This window comes from Nuphar pumila, chromosome 2 (assembly GCF_984573655.1).
Source record: "Nuphar pumila chromosome 2, dmNupPumi1.hap1.1, whole genome shotgun sequence".
Lineage (NCBI taxonomy): Eukaryota > Viridiplantae > Streptophyta > Magnoliopsida > Nymphaeales > Nymphaeaceae > Nuphar > Nuphar pumila.
In genome coordinates, this window is record NC_143250.1 from 26,450,180 (window position 1) to 26,472,109 (window position 21,930).

At 39.3% G+C, this 21,930-nt stretch overlaps 1 protein-coding gene across 1 annotated transcript in view; it reads left to right on the forward strand.

Annotated features, from left to right (window-relative positions):
* Positions 1–270: 270 nt before the first annotated feature.
* Positions 271–21,930, forward strand: part of LOC149845075 (vacuolar fusion CCZ1-like protein (DUF1712)) — a 67,604-nt gene continuing 45,944 nt past the window's right edge. The window contains exons 1-3 of the mRNA XM_089997452.1: positions 271–433; positions 908–1,122; positions 10,863–10,956. Of these exons, the coding sequence (XP_089853578.1) occupies positions 941–1,122; positions 10,863–10,956 (276 nt within the window). The 5' untranslated portion in view covers positions 271–433; positions 908–940. The remainder of the gene's footprint in view (positions 434–907; positions 1,123–10,862; positions 10,957–21,930) is intronic.

The following is a 21,930-nucleotide window of genomic DNA, read 5'->3' on the forward strand; positions in this document are numbered from 1 at the left end:
CCAACGATTCTTGATTTAAGTAGAAGTTAGACTTAGTCGATAGACAATATAATTTTATTACAAATATAGCCTCACTTGGCAGTTGCTAAAGATAAAAGGGTCCTAATGATGTTGAATATTTGCATTTTTTGGCATCGGTAGAATATCATTTTAGGTTTTTAGGAAACGGGGTGAAATTATTCACGGCCATTTTTTGTTTTAAAAATCTTTCGAGATCAATTTTCTCTCGTTTTCATTTTATCTCACTTTTTCTACACAGGAAAACTGTTCGTCCACACGTGTGCTGGATGACTGTTAGGTGTGGGCGCCATCTCGTTTCCCAAACGCAAATGCACGAGTTCCCGACTCTCTATCTCTCCCCGAGGGTCTGGGCCTGGAGATATCGACTGAAGCGAGAACTAAGAACCGATCGATCGATTGACGCTCCTCTCTGGTAAGTTTCCTTTTCGATATTCACACGCACGGATTCGACCGTATTCGTTCCCGTTCTTTTATCGCGATCTCGTTCGCATTTCCTCAGCCCCAATCCTGTTTTTGCTCCCGATCCTAGTTTCCCGATCGAATCCGAGAACGGTTTCATGTTCGTGACAAAACTCTCTCTGTGTGCGTATGTGTAAAATGGAGTCTCGATTGATGAATTCGATCGTCTTTTCCGATATCGTGCAAGAAATTAGGGTGGAGTAGGGATTGTTGAAATGGCATTTGGTTAGCCTCTATCTTCGGAATTTTCGCGTCAAGGCCTTTTATCTTTGTTCCTGACGATTCCTTGCTTGTTTCCTCAAAATTAGTCTATGAAACAACATACACACACAAGTCTCTCTTCACAATCATACGCGCTCTGCCGTGAACTTACAGTTATAATCCACTGAATTCCCATTTTCTTTTCGACTGTTTCTGCACGACGAAGGCGTCCTTGTGTTGTTCTTCCGACTGCTTCTTAATGGGCACGACGTCGCGGAATGCCACCGGCGAAGGCATTCAGTTTTGCGTCTTCGACTCGAGAAGGGGGCAGCAGGAAGGTGACGAGCACGACAAAATTTTGTTCTTCTTCCCGACAGATTGCACTCTCCCGGAACAGCTCTCTGTCGTGGGGCTCAGCGAAGGGCTCATCACCTTCACAAGGTCAGTGATCTTCCTGTGATTTGTTCCTCTCTCTCTCTCTCTCAGGTTGGCAGACAGAAGCATGCTTTTATGAAAAAAGAAAACAATGATGAACACAAACATGTTTAGATTAAGCAAAAAATATCTGCAACTATGTTTTTCTGAAGTGTTTACGACATTTAGGAGGTAAAACTGTTTAGAAGCTACTCACACACACACGCACACACGGCTATTGGGGGTTTAATATTTGCTGCTATTGAAGGGTAGGTACTATCGAGCTAAGAACATAGATGCAAGCTCTATCAGTTCAATCTGACCAAGCAAATGCATTTAGCGTGGTTTGTTTGCTGGAGATCTCACCTTGGAACACATTCACAATGCTTGGCTATTGGGGGTTTAATATTTTCTGCTATTGAAGGTACTGTACTATCAAACTAAAAACATAGGTGCAAGTTATATCAGTTCAATCTGACCAAGAAAATGCATTCAGCATGATTTGTTTGCTGGGGATCTCACTTTGGATCACATTCACAATGCTTGGCTATTGGGGGTTTAATATTTTCTGCTATTGAAGGTACTTATCAAACTAAAAAGTTAAAAACCATAGGTGAAAATTATATCAGTTCAATCTGACCATGCAAATGCATTTTGCATGATTTGTTTGCTAGGGATCTCACCTAGGATCTTACTTTTCTAACATAAAAACATGATCTTCTGAGCCATAAAATGTTGAAACCGTTGAAAGCCTACTTACATGTCACCAACACATGATCCAAAAAGCATTTTATACTAAACAAACTATGTGGATCACATCTGTAGGATCTGATTAACCATATAAAGATAAACAAATATGAAAAATTGGTGGTTTCAGCCAAATAGTATGGTACATTTAGTAGTAGCAAATATTTACCATTGTTAGGGTATGCTCACATATTAACTTGTGTCTCTGTATATGATAAATTTGGGCATGCACATTGCTTATTTTCTGATTAAACTGCATAGACCCATTTATGAAAATTTCTCAATAGCGAAGTGGGCTACACTAGCTTTGATTCTCTTATTTAATTCATGGATATCATAGCTGAGGTTATGGAGTGCTATGTTTTCTATTGAAGGAGGGAATTAGAGATTTTCTGTAGAAAAGCTGTGAGCGCAGCTTAGTTGGGAGTGACTTCATTGCTGCAAGTGGTCTACCATTTCTCCACTGGCAGCGCAGCCTTCGTAGAATGAGCTCCCACATGTGTGGTCTGTGCAAAGAAAGTCCTGTGACTTCTGTCTTATGGTAAGCAAAATAATTGGTATTTTGTAGAAAAATCTCAGGATCAACAAATATAAACTTTTAAAATTACAAAAAAATGGCAAATACATAACTAAAACAAGTGTTATTAGCATAAATAGGAGATATTTTGAAAATATCAAGGTTTTTGGGGGTAATATTTTGGCTTTTAAAAATATCACTACAAAATCTAGATATTGCTGAGATTAGTTACATAGATTTATAGAATTTTTTAGTTGTATTCTAAATTGAAAGAAGAACTGGAAGCATCATTAATGGGCCAAATCTTTGGAAAGTGTGGACAACTAGGAATTGAGTGATCCATGAAGAGAAGGTGATTAATGCTTATAAGCTGAAGAGTATTATTTGTCATTCTTGTTTGGAGAATTTTAAGAAGTTAAAGCTTCCCCTAAGTGATGACTTATTCAATATTTGGTACGCGGGAGGGCTAATACTGGATGAAATGTCAGTCCAAATCCTTGTGAAATTTCATTTCCTTTGCAAGCTGGGATTATAATGGAGGACCAAGAGTAGGCTGTTTGGTGAGAATAAGGAACAAAATTTTATTTTCAGTTGCTGCCTTCATAAAAGATTGATAGTCTTGGAGGTTGTAATCTTTGAGGGATTCAATAAATGACTTGAAGGACATTGTCTGACAATTCCACATCTCAAAATTTATGCTAACTGCAGGAGATGGAGGGCAGCAATTTATTGCAAGAGAAGGGTATCACAGATGGTTTTCTAGCCTAAATCCTTGAGAGCTAGATTTTACATGTTCAGATTGTTGTCCCCAATCCATCTTTACATCTCATGCTTAAGCATGTTGATATTTCTAGGGACTTGATATGCTGGAATAATAATCATTGGCATCCTTCCACCATTGATCATTTATGATTGTACTCATTCTAACTGTGCTATTATGGACACAGTAATGAATTAGAGGCAAACCCCCACCTTTTTATCCAAAAAAAAAAGTCGACTCTGCTAAAATATCGGTATTAATATTTTTTGGCTTCAACTATTTCATAGTTGGCAAAGAATAAGATACATTTTCAATTGCTTTTAACTGTGAACACGGTGAAACTTCCATTCTTTCTTTCATTAGCTTAAGGCAACTGCCAATTTCTTCCAGTAACTATGACATTGGGTACCCTTTTGTTGTATGTTTTTTATGGTCCTGATTACACTCTCTCTCTCCTCTGTTCCATAAAAAATAAATGCATCATATATATATATATATAATGTAGCTCCTAAAAAGTTTATGTCCTAACTGTCCTAAATGCTTCTTAAATACATTGTTTCATATGTTCTTTGCTTATTCATAACCTGTATATGTGTTCATGATTTCTTATTCACTAAAAAACATGTTTTGGATCAAACCAATTTGATGAGAAACCATGATTTCTATTTCACCAAGTTTTGATGCAATATGAGTTGTTGATTTTTTCACTCTAAATACACATCTGAACACGAAAAATGCCTAATCTAATGTGTTTTCTGCTAAGTAAGCTGTAGAGAATACATTTATGAGTTCAGATTAAGCAAACACTGAAATTATATATGTTAATGATAAGGTGCTCCTGGTGCATCTGCTCCCTTCTCTTGACCGTTGGATCATTTTCAACCCAATGGTTTAGATCTATGTCACAGGGATTCGGCTAGCAGGGTGCCGCACCCACGTCGACGCGGGTTCGGGTGCGGCACCGGGTGCGGTCTGTAATGAAAAGAGGCGGAAGCACCAATAGAGCAAGTGTCACTCTTTAAGAGTGACCACTAGAGCCAAGAACACAAACACCGAATGTGCACACACAAAAACTCTCAAATATGGAAATGACTTAAAGTCATAAGTTGGATATTATTGAAGAAAGGAAGAGAGGGGTATAAAACCCATACATAAGAAGGAGAACACCTCCTCTATTTATAGAGGAGGGAGGCACTAAAGAAGAGACTACAAGGGGGCTCCCTTGTAGTCGTTGGGAGCTCCAACGGTCAGAAATCTGACCGTTGGGGCCCCAACGACTACAAGAGTGGGGCCCCTTGTGGTCATCCTAAAGAAAGAAAATAAAAAAACAAAAAAGGAAAAAGTAAAAAAGGAAAAAAGAAAAGATAAAAAATAAAAATAAAAAAGTACATTGACTGAATTACAAGAATACCCCTATCGGGTATTTCAATAGAATAGAATATGTATATATATACATATATGTATATATATACTTATATATACGGATGTATATATATATATATATATATATATTTTAACACGCCCCCTCAAACTTTACGGGGAGAAGACCGAAAGTTTGCTAAGGAGAAACATGAATCGTGGAGTTGGGAGCGCCTTGGTGAAGAAGTTAGCTAGTTGATGCTCTGAAGTAACATATGGTAATGAGATAGTCCCTCTGAGGTATTCGTCTCGAACATAATGGCAGTCCATTTCAATATGCTTGGTCCGCTCATGAAAGGTGTGATTACTAGCAATGTAATCGCACTTTTGTTGTCGCAGCAGAGCTTGGTGGGAGTGGAAATGGGGACGCCCATGTCAGCAAGGAGACTTCTGAGCCATACGATTTCCATAGTTGTCATTGCCATGGCCCGATATTCAGCTTCAGTGGATGACAGTGAAACCTTCTGCTGCTTCTTGCATCTTCACGAAATGAGGGATTCACCTAAAAAAATACAAAGACCCGTTATTGAGATACGATCATTGGGATTTCCTCCCCAGTCAGCATCAGTAAAAGCAGTTAAGTCAAGAGAGGAGGAAGAGGATAAGAAGAGTCCCTTTGATATAGTATTTTTGATATATCTGACAATTCTCAATACGGCTGCCATATGAACCGAAGTAGGTGCATGCTGAAACTGGCTTACTGCATGAACCGCATGAGCTATGTCTGGACGTGTGATGGATAAATAGGTGAGAGATCCGATTAATTGACGGTAGGGGGTTGGATCCTCAAGAAGAACACCATCTTCAAGTCTCAGTTTTGCATTAATGACTTCGGGAGTCTCAACTTTCTTTTTATCAGATATTCCTGATTTGGCACAAATTTCTGCAGCTAGTTTCATCTGAGATAAGATGTATCCTCGCGGGGAATAAGCCACTTCAATCCCTAAAAAATATCTCAAATAACCAAGGTCAGACATATCAAAAGTTTCTTTTAACATGGACTTTACATCATTTACTCCCTTTTTGTCATTCTCAGTAATGATCATATCATCAACATACAACAAAAGCATAATAATGGAGTCACCTGTCCTTTTAACAAAAAAAACAGTGTTAGTATAACAAGAAGAAAATCCTAAATTGATTAAAACGTTACTAAACCTATCATACCAAGCTTTAGGTGCTTGCTTAAGACCATATAAAGCCTTTTTTAATTTCAAAACTTTTCCATTTAAATCCATACCTGGAGGCGGTTCCATATACACTTCTTCATTTAAATTACCATTCAAAAAGGCATTTTTGACATCAAGTTGAAAGATTGGCCATTTTTTAACTGCGGCTATAGCAACAAGGGCTCGAACACTAGTCATTCGAGCAACGGGGGCAAAGGTTTCATCATAATCTACCCCATACTCTTGGGCATATCCCTTGGCTACCAACCTAGCCTTATATCTTTCCAATGAACCATCACTCTTAGTTTTTACTTTAAAAACCCATCTACATCCAATGGGTTTCTTGCCATTGGGAGGATCAATGATTTCCCAAGTTTGTGCCTTTTTAAGAGCATTAAGTTCAAGTTGCATAGCTTCATTCCAATGAGCATATTGCTTAGCATGATTGTAATGAGATGGTATATGAAAAGAGTGAAGAGCAAGTAGGCATGCTCGAAAGTTAGGCGAAAAAGAATCATAAGAAACAAATCTATTTGGTATTTTGGAAATCCGATTTGATCTTCTTTGAGAAGTCTCTTCGATGGACTCATTTTGGGAAAATTTTTCAAGGGCACAAGGAGGATTCCTTTCATTCCTTCTAGAGTAGACTTGAATTTGTCTTGAAACATTTTCTTCTAAGTTTTGATCATCACTTGGATGTTCAACAAGATCTTCACTAAGAGATTCATTAGGATGAATATGATCATCTATGATGTTTTCTTTAGGCAATAAGTCAAATAAGAATGAATAATCAATATTTTCATTCGGTTGGTGCGAAAAACCACTTTCCTCTTCAAGGAATGTGACATCTTTAGAGATATAAAGCTTATTTTTAAGTATGTCGAAACATCGATACCCTTTTTGTTTTTCGCCATATCCTAAAAAAATACATTCAATAGCCCTAGGGGAAAGTTTATCATTCTTGTGAGTTAAAACAAAACATTTACATCAAAAAATTCTTAGTCTTTTATAATCGGGAGACATATTGTAAAGTTTTTCAAATGGAGAAAGATTTTTCAAAGAGGACGAAGGAGTTCTATTGATAAGATATGTAGAGGTTAGAACCGCTTCGGCCCAAAAGGATTTTGGAATGTTTCTTGAGATTAATAACGTTCTTGTAGTCTCTATTATGTGCCTATGTTTTCTTTCTGCAAGTCCGTTTTGTTGCGGAGTGTTGGGGCAAGAACGTTGGTGGAAAATTCCATTTTCTTTCAAATAGTTTTGAAAATCATTGGACATATATTCGCCTCCCGAATCGGATCTAAGAATAGATAGATTTCCCAAAAATTGGTTTTTGACCATTGCATGAAATTCTTTAAAGAAAGAGAAAACTTCAGATTTGTGACTTAGGAAGTAAATCCACGTGAATCGAGTGAAATCATCAATAAATACTACATAATACGAAAAACCTCCTTTAGACAAAATAGGGGAAGGTCCCCACACATCGGAATGAATAAGTTCAAATGGCTGAGTGGTAAAGTAACTTCTTTGTGGAAATGGAATAGCTTTAGATTTCCCAAAAATGCAATCTTTACAAGTCATGTGATTGTCTTTACAAGTATTGTTCAAAAACGGAAAAAGAGACATTTTTACAAAATTTGGATGGCCAAGTCTCTCATGCCATATTCCAATACTTTTGTCTTTTACAAGATTGCACGATGGCATAGATGGAAGAATAAAAAAATCCATAAAGTAGAGGTCACCCCTTCTATGGCCTTGCCCAATCAGCTTCCCTGACTAGAGATCCTGCACGGTGCAATCCTTAGGTGAGAAAGAGACTTGGCATCCATGATCGGTGATTTGAGATACGGGAAAAAGATTTAAATTTATTTTAGGAACGATTCTTACTTTGGGAACAAAAAAGTTTTTAAAATCAAGTGATCCAATACTTTCAATTTTTAGTGATGTACCATCGGCCGTTGACACACAAGAAGATATAGGTTCGGAAAAAATATTTGAAAGAGAATTTTTATGAGATGTCATATGAAAAGAAGCACCGGAGTCTAGTATCCACATACCTGGAGGAGATGAAGAGTAGGCAATGGCGGCCCCGGATGTTGAAGGAGAAGTCTTGAGAAGATGTTGGAGAACTTCGGAGATGTAATTTAGAGTTTCTTTGATATCTCCTTCTTTGGTACTTTCTTCCTTCTTCGGAGAAGTTTCCCCAACCGCGGCAACCTTTCCTTTGAGTTTTGGACAAGTCGGTCTAATGTGTCCCGGTTCATTACAATAATGGCATATTATTCCCCTTCTAGGCCCATTATTATTTTTGTTAAAATGGGGAGGTCTATATGCTTTAACATTTGATCCGGGCCTAGTAACGGCCAAAACCTCATCACTCTTGATGCTTAAGCCAAGTCGAGTTTCTTCTTGACATATCTCGGCGAGGGCATCTTCAATAGGTAAGGCTTTGCTTTTATGAAGAAGAGATGCCCTTACTTGTTCAAACTCCGGGCGAAGACCATGAAGAAATTGAAAGAAATGTTCTTTTTCAATTTGTTCCCTCCTTAATTCAACATCTTCCGGAGCCACCCACTTAGGCTCAAGAAGAGCAAGTTCATCCCAAAGAGGAGTTAAAGAGCTAAAATAGTCCCGGACACTCATGTCCATTTGTTTGGTGGAACGGATTTTTTCTTGACAAAAAAATTGTCGAGCAAGATCCTTTTGGGTATACATACCCTTAAGGAAAAACGAAGCCTCATTGGCCCTTCTAAATTTGGCTATATTAGCACAATTTTTAAGGTCAACATTGTTCATAAACCATGCCAAGATTTTGGCATGGTTACTTTCCCAATCCTCAATTTTGGATTGATGATCATTAATAGCTTTGATGCGCTCATCGCCATCTAAAGCCTTTTCAACTTCATTTTCGATCTTGGTGAGAACAAGAGAGGGTTCGGGAGTAGTTTCCATAACAAAACCCCAAAATTTCTTACCTCTAAGATGATTTTCCATAGCGGAGGCCCACATGAGATAGTTGGACCCATTTAGCTTAAAAGAAAGCTCCACTTTAGAGTCACGTTCCATCGGCACCAACAAGTCCTTCCTTTCTTCAAAAAAAGAATGAGTCACACGTTGCAAAGAAAAGGCCAATCACCAACCGAGCTCTGATACCATGTAATGAAAAGAGGCGGAAGCACCAATAGAGCAAGTGTCACTCTTTAAGAGTGACCACTAGAGCCAAGAACACAAACACCGAATGTGCACACACAAAAACTCTCAAATATGGAAATGACTTATAGTCATAAGTTGGATATTATTGAAGAAAGGAAGAGAGGGGCATAAAACCCATACATAAGAAGGAGAACACCTCCTCTATTTATAGAGGAGGGAGGCACTAAAGAAGAGACTACAAGGGGGCTCCCTTGTAGTCGTTGGGAGCTCCAACGGTCAGAAATCTGACCGTTGGGGCCCCAACGACTACAAGAGTGGGGCCCCTTGTGGTCATCCTAAAGAAAGAAAATAAAAAAACAAAAAAGGAAAAAGTAAAAAAGAAAAGATAAAAAATAAAAATAAAAAAGTACATTGACTGAATTACAAGAATACCCCTATCGGGTATTTCAATAGAATAGAATATATATATATATACTTATATATATACAGATGTATATATATATATATATATATATATATATATATATATATATATATATATATATATTTTAACACGGTCAACCCGATCCTGGGTGCGTTGACCGCACCTAGGGTCAATTTGGTCCATTTTTTGGATTTTTTTTTTAAAAATGCCCTACGAAATGGGCTTCGGAATTTAAAAAAAAAATCTGCTGACATCTGCTTGATGCTGCTCTTGTTTTATAAAGGGGCACTTGTGTCCACAACATCTCACGAGCTTTGTTGGCATCCCATATTCCCATGCTATTCCTGCCTCCAAACAATTAATTAGCAGTGTTGGAAAACACACTGTTAACTTGGAAATGATGATCCATCTTCCTCAAAAATTAAAACCAAAATTCAAGAGCCTTTTGAAGTCTTTATCCTTCAAGGCTTCCACGATCCATATCCTTCTTCGTCAAGGATTTTCTCTTTCCATAATAAATGATAATGATGGTGGTAGCCTTGGTGGCTATTAGTATTCACTTTTCTCCTGACGAGATGTCGTAGCCTTGTGTAGACCTCTCTTTTCCACATGTCAAATCCAATAAATTTCTTTTAGTTGTCATCTATGTGCAACTGTATATAAAATGAAATTTGAAGAACCCTAGGCAGTGGCGTGGCAGTGGAGCCGTAGGCCTCGTAAAGACTCTCTCCAACAAACCACATCAAACCTTTGCTAATATTTTTTTTCGTGAAGACCAGGGAATTTCAGACATGATTGAATCATGACAGTCAGCAGAACGCAGCAGGCTGGGTCGATAACTGGACCTCAACCCGCGCTGGGGGAACCTACGGTATATATATATATATATTTTACATTTTTGCCCCTGCCGCACCCCTGCACCTGGTTTTTTTGGATGTGCCGAATCCCCGCACCTGCACCCGCACCCACGCCCGCGCCCGCACCCACACCCACACCCATGTGACATAGGTTTAGATGAAAGATGAAGATCTCTCTCTCTCTCTCTCTAAGTAAATCGAGGGATACACATATACAAATTTTCAGGTCATGAAATTTTGGTAATTGTGGGCCATTTATTTTTGAAGCTCTTGAAAAACATGCATGCATGTCAAAATTATTAACCTAGGACTTTCTCTACTAAACAATGCTATGTAGATCATATCTGTAGGATCTAATTGATGAAAAAACTCAGCAAATATGAACCATTACAGTTGTCTTCTAGATGTGAGTAGGTGCACCTGGTGTACCCTATTGTTGTTATATATATATATATAATCAGAATTTACTTTTATTTATTATATATCTATAAATATGTATGAAATCAAGAATCCTTTTTTTGAATTTTTTATTTGAAAGGATTTTTAGACTCCCACACCTCTCTAGATGATAGCAACTATTCCAGGTAGAGTGCGGGCATATGTAGCTGGTACTATTCAATGATCTATAACCATCTAAATTTTTGTCATATTTATTAGCTTCTACTTTATTTACTCCCTATTCGTGATGATAATCTTCAAAGCTAACCACTAGTTTATTCAGGACTTTCTCTCCAGAAGCCGCTTGTGAGGTCATAGAGGCAGATAGGCATTCTCATGTGTTTTACCAGGCTGAGCCGGAAATATGGATGGTGTTGGTGAGGCTTCCCACTTCCTGCCAAATGGTCCTTCATTTCTTATATTTGTATTTTCGGTTAAGATTGATGTTTATTCTCTGAATGCGTACTGGTCTGTATCATGAAAGGTTAAATTTGTTTGGGAAGTCTGCAGATTGATTTAGTGTTTCTGGCTTTATGTTGTGTGAGCCTCTTGATTCACTGTGCCACTATATCTATACTTTTCATAGATTGTTTACTTGGGGTTTATTTGTTTCACACAATTTTCATGGGAAAATGCTGCGTTGGCATCTCTTTCCCTTCCTTTTCCATCATGAGTGAAACAAACATCAAATCATCATTGGTAGGAAAGTGCCATGCTGGCAAAAGTGGGCCCTAGTTTTTCCCACCACCTACCACTTTTCATGTGCAAATCCTTTCGTACCTCCTCCCTATGAAAGCATTCTCTTGGGAAGGCTGAGCTGGCAGGATTTTTTTTAGAAATCTGTGTCCATTCCTATGAAAAACCTTTCCCTTCCATGAGAATGAAACAAACAAGCCCTTGAAGATAGTTTGCTTGTATTTTTTAATTTAAACATGAACATTTCTCATATTTAAGGAAACTCCTGTTGCACAAGTGCATTTTCCTGCTCCATATAGTATTACTGAGTTGTCAAAATCTTGTATGTTAATCAAGGACATGGGTTTGCTTGAATTTACTACTGTATGTTGAAATGGCACTTCCCATTTTGCTATTTTGTCAAGTGAAAATATACTTATTTAATTTTTTACTGAGCATCATTTATGAAAGAAATGTGTTAACTTATGGAAGTCTTTGGTTTGGGTTTTTCTCTATGGATCTCAATGTATAAAACCATTCTACTAATGGCCTGTGAGATTCTTCCCTGGAATCTGTTTTGTGAGAAAATAAAAGAAGAGGAGAAGAGAGGCTGCGGCTGCGTGACCTAGAACCTGTATTTAAAAGTTTTGATATACAATATGGGTCTGGGTCTGTTATAATATCCATACCCAGTATAATGTCCAAACCCACTACATGGTACATTCGGTATACAAAATACTACTTTTTCACCTCCCCTCAAGTTGATCATGGTTTTGAACCATGAACAACTTGCCTTTAAGCATCCAAAAACGATCTTTTGTTAAGCCCTTTGTAAATATGTCTGCTACTTGTCTTTCAATATTAACAAATTCAGGCTCGATCTCTTTTTCTTCAACCTTTTGTCTTACAAAATGCTGGTTGATCTCAATATGATTAGCGCGACTGTGATGTACATGATTGAATGACATGTTGAGAGCACTTTGATTGTCACACAGTAAGGTAGATCGAGAGATCGTTTCTCCCACTTCACTTAGTAAATGCCTGACCCATTTGACTTCGACAGTAGCAGCAGTCATGGATCTATACTCGGCCTCAGTGCTTGATCTCGCGACAACCTTTTATTTTCTACTGCTCCAAGAGACTAAGTTTATTCCAATGAAGACACAATATCCTGATGTAGACCTTCGTTCATGTAGACCTTTGTTCATCTGGATCCCCTACCCAGTCCGCATCATAATATACAGTAAGCTCACACATATCCTTGCCAGACGATTTTGGAGAATATATCAACCCATCCCCAATTGTTCCTTTCAGATATTTGAGTATCTTTTTAACTGCCTCCATATGTCCAGTATGTGGTGCATGCATAAACTGAGACACTTGGTTGACTGAATAAACAATATCAGGTCGAGTGAATGTGAGATACTGTAACATCCCTATTAGACTGCGATACCTGGTGGGATCCTCACACAGGTCTCCATCATGAGTACTTATTGGAGTTCCTAGAGGTTTGCAGTCTTTCATACCTGCCTTGCCGAGAACGTCTATCGTATACTTGTGCTGAGTGAGAGTCAAGCCATCAGCTCGACTATCGACTTCTACTTCAAGAAAATAACGCAAGGCACCAAGATCTTTCATTTTGAACCTCTGACCTAATAGGTTTTTCACTTCTTGGATGTGATCTCCAGAGTTTCCTGTGATGACAATATCATCCATATAGATTAGTAATATGGTGATCACATTCTGTCTTTTAAAAATGAATAACGAGTGATCCAGTAGAGAGCGTGAAAATCCATGCTTTTGAATCTCAAGTGAGAAGCTGTCAAACCAAGAACGAGATGCTTGTTTTAGGCCATAGATAGCTCTTTTTAGCCTGCATACATGTGTTTTATAATCTTGCTTGTGATATCCAGGTGGTTGTTCCATGTAAACTTCCTCCTTCAAATCCCCATGCAAGAATGCATTTTTTACATCAAGTTGACTCGACTTTCATCCATGTTCAACAGCCAAGGAAAGAATAATTTGAATCGTTCCCATTCTCACCACTGGGCTAAAGGTCTCATCATAGTCTTACCCTGCTTCTTGGGTGAACCCTTTTGCCACCAATCTTGCCTTGTATCGTTCAATGGTCGCATCTGGTGTATACTTTATTTTGTAGACCCATTTGCATCCGACATCATTTTTGTTAGGTGGTCTGAAAACAATTTTTCAGGTTCCACAATCATGCAAGGCTTGCATTTCATCATTCATGGCTTCTACCCATTAGGTAGAAGTGGCTGCCTGATAGTACATAATAGGTTCATCTTCTTTATTGAGGGCAGTTAAAAAGAGCTGAAAATCTAAGGAGAAGTTGTTATAGCTGACCCATCTATCAATAGGATGTCGCATGCGATTGGATCTTCTGACCTCAAGAATATGAGAGGAAGTGGGTGCAGTTGATGGGGTGTGATTTGAAAGGCCTGACACAGTCGTTCTTTGTCTAGTATAGGAAATGCCCTTGTATCTACTTGGTATCGATGATGATACTTCTTTCCCATTCTGTGATCTCGATGCACGAATAGTCTCAAACCTTTCTTCTTCCGGCTGCACGCAATCTGGAGAACAAACTTCATTGGGACTAGTAAAAAATTATGAGTTCAACCAAAGATGATAAACTTCAGTTGTGGTGGAGGGCATATCCATTGTGCCAGCTTTGTGATCAAAATTTTGTTCATCAAAGACAATATTTCTTGAGATTCTGATACGTCTGTTAGCGGGATCATAACACGTATATCCTTTGTAGTCGTCTGCATATCCCACAAATCTACACTTCCGAGCCTTGTCCTGAAACTTGTTTCTCAGAGACTGATTAATGTGCACATAACAAACACATCCGAAGGCACGTAAATCATGATAACTAGGATGAACCCCCAAAAGACAGTAATAAAGAGACTTATTTTCCAAAACAACCATAGGCAATCTATTTATGACATGTACATCATAATGAAAGGCTTTTGTCCATAGATGGATGAGAAGATTACTGTCATAGAGCATACTCATTGCACTTTTGATGGTATGCCTGTATTTTCGCTCAGCAATCCCATTTTGTTGATGTGTGTGTGGACAGGACATCCTTCTACCTATCCCATTATTTTGAAGAAAAGAAATAAAGTCACTAGATGAGAACTCCCCTCCTCCATCACATTGGAAAAATTGGATGGACTCAGAGAATTGATTTTTTACTAAAGAAAGGAAGTTTTGAAACAAAAGAAAAACTTTCGACTTATTTTTTATGAAATATATCCAGGTGTATCGAGAGTAGCTATCAACAAAAATTAAGTAGTATCTGCTTCCAGATCCAGAGGCAACTGGGGCAGGCCCCATACATGAGAACATATTATCTCAAAAGGCTTTGAAGCTCTCTTATTAACAGAATGAAAAGGCAATACATGACTTTTGCACAAAAGACAACTGAAACACTTTTGACTTCTCTCATCCACATTGAGACTTTCTTTTGGAATGAGATTATTAGAAACAAGTTTCTCAATAAAATGACTCCCACAATGTCCTAACCGACTGTGCCATAGAAAAGGCTTATTACATTTAGAAATACTAAAAACATTTGCTGAAGGGAAAGAACACGACTCTAATGAAGACTTCAAATCCAGATGAGTAGAGCGGATGGGATGACAAGGAGCTTCTTGAAATATATATATATTGCCTTGTCTCTTTCCTTCAGCGAACGTTTCTCTCGTGCGAAGGTCCTTAACCTGCACAAAGAATGGAGTGAATTTGACTGAAGCATGATTATCATCAACAAGTTTAGAAACAAAGACAATATTTTTCTTGATATTGGAAGCATGAAGGACATCAGAAAGTTCAAGGGTAGAATGTGACATGAGGAAGACAAAGTTTTCAATGTGAGAAACAGGATGGTAGGATCCATCTCCAGTGACAATCTTACTTTTACCAAAATAAGGAATAGATTTAAAAAGTTTACCTGCATCACTAGTCACGTGAGTTGCTGCCCCTGAGTCAATAAACCAAGTTCCTTGGTCATTCTGCTTTAAATTCTATTATGACAAGGCAAATATCAACATATCTCTAATCTCTCCACTGTCTCTGATACTGCTGGTGTAACGCCCCAAAATTTCGAACCTTATAAATTCCTTGAAATAGTTGGAAAATACCTTTTCTTTACAGAGTTTATTTCTAAATCAGCGGAAACGATTTCTTTTAAAAGAAAAAGGACGGGTTTGACAACCTTGGGCACGTTAGCGAGAAAACAAAGATTTACCATGGACGATCTGCAATAATACTTAAGAAACCATTCCTTTTATTTGAAGAGAGTATCAAGTTTGTACAAAATTTGGGTTTCCTCAAGGGAAAACCGTATAAAAAACCAAAAATGTCCAAGAGAAGCACTACGAGCAGAAACAGTGGATCCTTAAATCATCTCGCAGTTGCGCCATCGCCTGATGCACCTAATCGTCACCTGTGCCCATGAAATGGGTTAGTTTTGCGAAAAACTAGCAGGAGAGTACAAAGACAGAAAGAACTAAATTAGGCATAGATAATTTATGCAACAGGTAGTAACGAGCGAACTAAGCAGATAGACTAGAGGAATAAGCTAAGTACAACAAACTGAAAAGGTGTGCATGCTCAATTTAGTTATTACTTGATAACCGACCATGCAGGTACATACATGGCACGTGAGTCGAAACAGTCGAGTCCAAGCCGAGTGTTCATTATGTTAAGTATTTTAATATACCTCGGTTGTCTGACTGAATCCTATTCCTATGGAGACGACCGATGGTCGAGAGAGTAAGTCCCCAAGGCCTGATAGGGATGCATCCAACTTCTGCAGAAGTGTTAGGCTAACTTATGTAGCCCCTATCCCTCCCCCTAACCTCCGATGACTGGGGAAAAACGGGTCTTTTGCCCTTTTTGAAAGCCATAAATGGACTGTCTATCGGAGATGGTACCCTTCGTCCTCTCTCTTGACGAAGCAAGGTTGAATTGAGCGCGACGGGGTTTCTTAGCCGTTGCCTCATTCTTCATGCTCTGGTCCATTAGACCGAAACGAGCATCTTGCCTATGAAGGCGATCCCACTCTTATATGTGTTTTCAACAACCTGCACTAAGCATTAATTGAGGTCATAAGACTCTCTCATCCAATCGTCGTAGTACTAACATGTCTCGTATGTTTAAGAAGTACACTTACGAGAAAAGGGATACAGGTCTTTAATAGGAGCCTCGGGAGTGTGTTTCGCAAAGATATAATGTTTTTTTAAAAACTATTTTAACATATCAAATCTTTCGAAACCACACACACTCTTGCCAACATAAGGCATGTGATTTTCTCGAATCTGACATCCGATGACGCAGTGTCTGGGTGCTATGTAAGTCACGACACTGGTTTTGGTAAATGGGTTTCACAAAGGAACCTATCACCCAACAACTTGGTCTTGCCCCAAATCAAGGGTTTTCCCAAAACATATCGGGTGGAAAGAGGAATAGGTATACCTCTCGAATACACTGAGTCTATGGCAAGGAAAAGAAACAAAAGATAATAATGCGAAAAGGAAGTGCCTGGGCGCGAAGCGCGACGGCAAACAGGAACTGCGAAAGCAAGGGACAAGGATCGCGAAACCGCGTCCTTGAATTAAAAGACAGTAAGTAGTAACTATGAAAGCAAAAGCCTGGGCGCAAAGCGCGACGGCAACAAAAACAGAAAGTGCGTAAGCAAAGGACAAGGACCGCGAAACCGCGTCCTTGAATTAAAAGACAATAAGCAGTAAATACGAAAATAAAAGCCTGGGCGCAAAGCGCGACGACAAACTGAAATGCGAAAGCAAAGGACAAGGATCGCGAAACCGCGTCCTTGATTTAAAGTGTACTTATATACATATAATTATATAAATATATCATTAAGTCCTTTCGATTATCAATTATTTAAGCTTGATTTAATTATTTAAGTCCTTGTGCAACTTCTCCTACCTTGGGGTATTGCGAGGATAGAGTCTTCTACGAACGTAAGTGATTGTCGGTTTAGTTCGCGGGGCGCGAACGGGCTCCGTTGCGTAAACTGCAAAAATACGTAGTTTAGCATGCATAAAATGAATATAGGTAGGGAGAAAGCTCGGTTTCTCCGCAACTCAATGCAGGGGTCATCGGCCCCTACCGTTGCGAAAGAGAACGGGGTAGGGTCCAATGACCCATGCCGTTAAAGGAGATGGGTGCAGGGGCCAAATGGCCTTTGTCGAGTTTTGCTCGACAAGAAAATGGGACAGGGGCCAGAAGCCCCTGTCGGTCTAGAGAGGGGCAGGGGCCATTGGCCCCTGCTGGGTTTCAAGGAAAAGAGGGGGAGTGCGGGGGCCAAAGCCCCCCCCTGCGGCTAATCAGGAGAGGTGGCAGGGGCCAATGGCCCCTGTCGAGCCTCTGCTCGACAGGAAAGAGAGACAGGGGCCTCAAGGGAGGGGCAGGGGCCATCGGCCCCTGCTGGGTTTCCAAGAGGTGAGGCAGGGGCCGAAGGCCCCTGCTTCCTTTCTTAAGGAAAGTGTAGGGGCCATCGGCCCCTACACGAAGGGAAGGGCAGGGGCCATGGCCCCTGCCAGAATATTAAAAAGGGCATGGGGGGCTCCGCCCCCTGCCTGCTAAGAAGATGAGGGCAAGGGGGGCAGAGCCCCCTTGCCTGTCGAAAAAAGAGGAAGGCAAGGGGGCGGAGCCCCTTGCCTGTCGAAAAAGAGGAGGAGGAAGGCTCGGCAGGGGCTGCCGGCCTTCCGGCGAGCCAACGGAAGAAGAGAGGGGGAGGGGTGTTTACCTGGGCTGCCGAGGAGAAAGGAGGTTGTCGGGGAGGGGCTCGCCGGCGAGTGGATGCCGTGAAGGGGAGGGGGTTGGCCTGCGTCGGCAAAGGGAGAGGGAGATGGAGTCGGGGGAAGAGAGAGCAGAGGGGAGAGAGACGAGAGATGAGAGAGAGAGTCGGGGGGGGGGGGGTCGGGGGAGGCTCGTAGGCCCTCCCCTCTCGTCTTTTAAATAGGGAGGGGGCACACACAGGGCCCGCCCCCTGTGTCACCGGAGAGGCCCCCTGCCGTGGGCTGCCAGTCCCCTCGAAAAGGGTTTTCGAGGGGCTGGCACAGGTTGGATCCGGGTCGGGTCTGGACCCGACCCGGGTCCGATCTTTAATTTTTTTTTTACTGGTTTTACAGCTAGGCTTTCTTTTTGGTTTTGTCTGTGAAGGCTTTCCTTTATTTTTAGGATTGTGCCAACAGTTCACCTTGATATGCCCCTTTTTGTTACAAAGGAAGCAAGTGGGGATAGATCTTTGTCCCTAAGCATGTGTCAACATATTTGGAGTGAGAAGCAATCCACTTCCTCCGTGTCCATTTCACCCTTGTCCCCCTCGCCCCCATCCTCGACCATAAGTCACCCTTGTGGCAAAAACTTCTTGAGAATTTGTATGAGCGTGGTTTTCTTCAGAAAATCCTTTCAGAGTCATTTCATACTGAATTAATTTAGCCCGCAACTCATCAAAAGTAGGAAGAGCAGGCAAGCACAGTAGTGAAGTGACGATCATATTATAATCGGATCCTAGCTCACTCAGAGTTTGTTGCACCATATCACTGTCGCTCACTGCGTATCCTATAACTGCAAGTTGGTCTGTGATAGTCTTTATCTTGTTTAGATATTCCATGATGGTCATAGAGTCTTTTCTCAGCAGCTGGAATTCCCTCTTGAGAAAAACCATCCTCGCCTGTGAAACTTGTGAATACGTTTGAACCAATATCTCCCAAAGTTGCAGGGCTGTACAATTGTCAGAGATTACAACAAGGACCTCTTGAGACAATGTAGAGGTAATGTATGCAACTACTGATTGGTCTTTCCTTTCCCGATTGATATATTATGCATTTTTGACATACACAATTGAAGTTGCCCCTTTATCATCTTCCTTTTTTCTCATAACAAATTCTAGCGGGGCTGTAGTGGTTCCATCCAGATGACCTAAGAGACCTTGGCTCCTTATAAAAGGAATGATTTGTCTCTTCCACCTCAAGAAGTGTGAGGTGGTTAACTTTTCGGAAACAAGATGATTGAAGAAACTCAAAGGAAGACTCGATTGAGAAGAATGAGAATCCATGAGGAAGAGATTTTTTTTTTAACAAGAGTATTCATGAAGTGCCCAGTTTACTGCCAGAGAAGTTTGCTGGTTGGCCTTTTTTTTTTTTGAAGTTGGGCAACCTTCAAGAGACTGGCGATCAAAGACTTTCAGATTAAGAAGAAGAACCAGATCTAAAATTTTATTTTCTCTTGTTATATTTAAGAGGTTTGTGATTGACGCAATAAGAAGTTCTCACACGTTGAACAAAATTTGAAACTGTTTGTGTTTTCAGACAAAACGCAGATGGGTATGATATGGACAGAAGGCAGAATGTTATATGAATATCAGATGTGACAACAAGAAGAAATAGATTGTAGAGTGTAGACGCTTGATAGATTAGACTCAGATTGAAATCTGCTGTCAAATATCAAGTCTGGATAGTAAAAGGGAAAAGCTTAATATTTCAGATCTGATGCAGCTTCACGCTCAGATCTGAATATTTCAGTTCAAGTGAAAAGGAGAATGCACAGAGGTGGAGTATTTCAGATCTGGTGCAGAAGCACAACCATATCTGAATATTCCAGACGAAGAAGAAGATGGGTCGACTTTAGGGATTCACGTGGAACTAGGGATTCATGTGAAACATGATTCTTCCATACAAGAATAAGAAATAGGGTAGGGTTAGAGATTCACGTGACATGTGATGATTTTAGGGATTCACGTGAGACGTGAATCCTCCAGACCAAAAAAAAAACTTACAAAAAAAAGAGAACGAAAAGAAGAGACAGAAGAAATAAGAAACCTCGAACCTTTCTTGATTGGAACAATCAGGTCACACCTTTGGAAGCCCCTTCAAACCCTAGGTGGATCTTGGATCTGATACCATGTGAGATTCTTCCCTGGAATCTCTTTTGTGAGAAAAGAAAAGAAGAGGAGAGGAGATGCTGCGGTTGTCACGACTTCAATAATGAAATCGTGACCTAGAACCTGTATTTAAAAGTTTTGATATACAATATGGGTTCGGGTCTGTTATAATATCCAGACCCGGTATAATGTCCAGACCCACTACATGGTACATTCGGTATACAACATACTACTTTTTCATGGCCATCATGTCAGGATTTGTCTAGAATGAGATCGGTTTGTATTGGATTAGGTGTGTGAGAATATGTTCCTGAAAATCGTTTGGATTGAGTGTTGTTTGTATATAGATTCATCCCTTTTTAAGTGGATACTGGATATGTATGACCATGGGGCTAGTAATAGGCTGGGGTCTAATGAGAAGAGTTAATGGGTAGAAAATGACTTTTTGGTTCTGATCCAGTGGGAAAGATGAAACATCAAAATGATCTGGGTACAATGTGGGCTGGGATTGGATTTGACAGTTTCAAAATGTTCATGGTAAGAAATGAGGAACGAGTCATTTCTTAAAAGGGTATGAAAAGTGTTGAATTGCTTGGGTCACTTGTTAGCCGATTTCAATAGAATTGGGCATCGTGGGTTGTAAATTCAAGGAGGGTGGAGGTAAGTGTTAAGTTGTACATGTGTGTATCTCTCTCTCTCTCTATATATATAAATATATAAAATAAGTAAATACTCTTTAAGGGTATTTTTGTCATTTTACTTGTGTAACAGTACTGTTCATTAGGAATAGTTTTTCTCTTATTTATTTTTTTAGTTTTTCTCTTATTTATTTTTTTTTATCTTTTTATTTAATGTCTTTTTTGTAAAGAGCATGGGCTCTATGGTTAAAAGACCATAGAGTCATTGGGGGCTCCCCAACTGTTACATTTGTCACTGTTGGGAGCTCCCAACGACTATTGGGAGCTCCCCAATAAAGCCCCATTGCTTTCCCTTTGTGTATAAATAGGGTTGAACCCCTTTCTTGTAATCAATGTTTCTCTTAAGCATTTATGCTCAATAAAGACAAATATTTTTATATTTTGTGTTTTTCTATTTAGTTTCTTAATGTTTTATATGCACTTAGTGCCTGTGTTGTTACCCCTTGCTAGGTATTGTTTTGTCCTATAGTAGACTTGTGTTTGTGCACATTTTGATTGTGATCGTGTGAAGCCCTTAGCGGCATTGTTTTTGTATTTTCTGCTATTTTCTTACATGGTATAAGAGCTAAGAATTTCTTCTTGGCATTTTGCCTCTTTTGGGTCTTGGGATTCTTTGGTTAGAGTTTGTGCTTCGTGAAGGATTCATGATCGTTGTGTGGCTTGGATTCAAGGAAAAACTAGACCCGATATGTATCTTATATCTTATATCTTTAAGTATTGTTTGTGTTATCTTTTTCATGCATTATGCATGAGGAATCACTTATTTTCTTTAATCTTTATATATATATATATACATATTTTGCATTTTTTATTAAAAAAAAAGGCTATGAATGTTTTTTTTATTATTGGACTTGTTCTTATAAGGTTTATTTGTTTAATCTTGTAAAATTAGATATATGTATGTTTTTTTTGGAATCATGTTTGAATCTTAATTTTTCAAAAACTTGCTTTATTTGATATATATGTATACAATTTTGTATGCTTAAACATTTGTTGGCTTTTGTTCTATTATTGAATTTTATTTTGTTTTTTCTTGA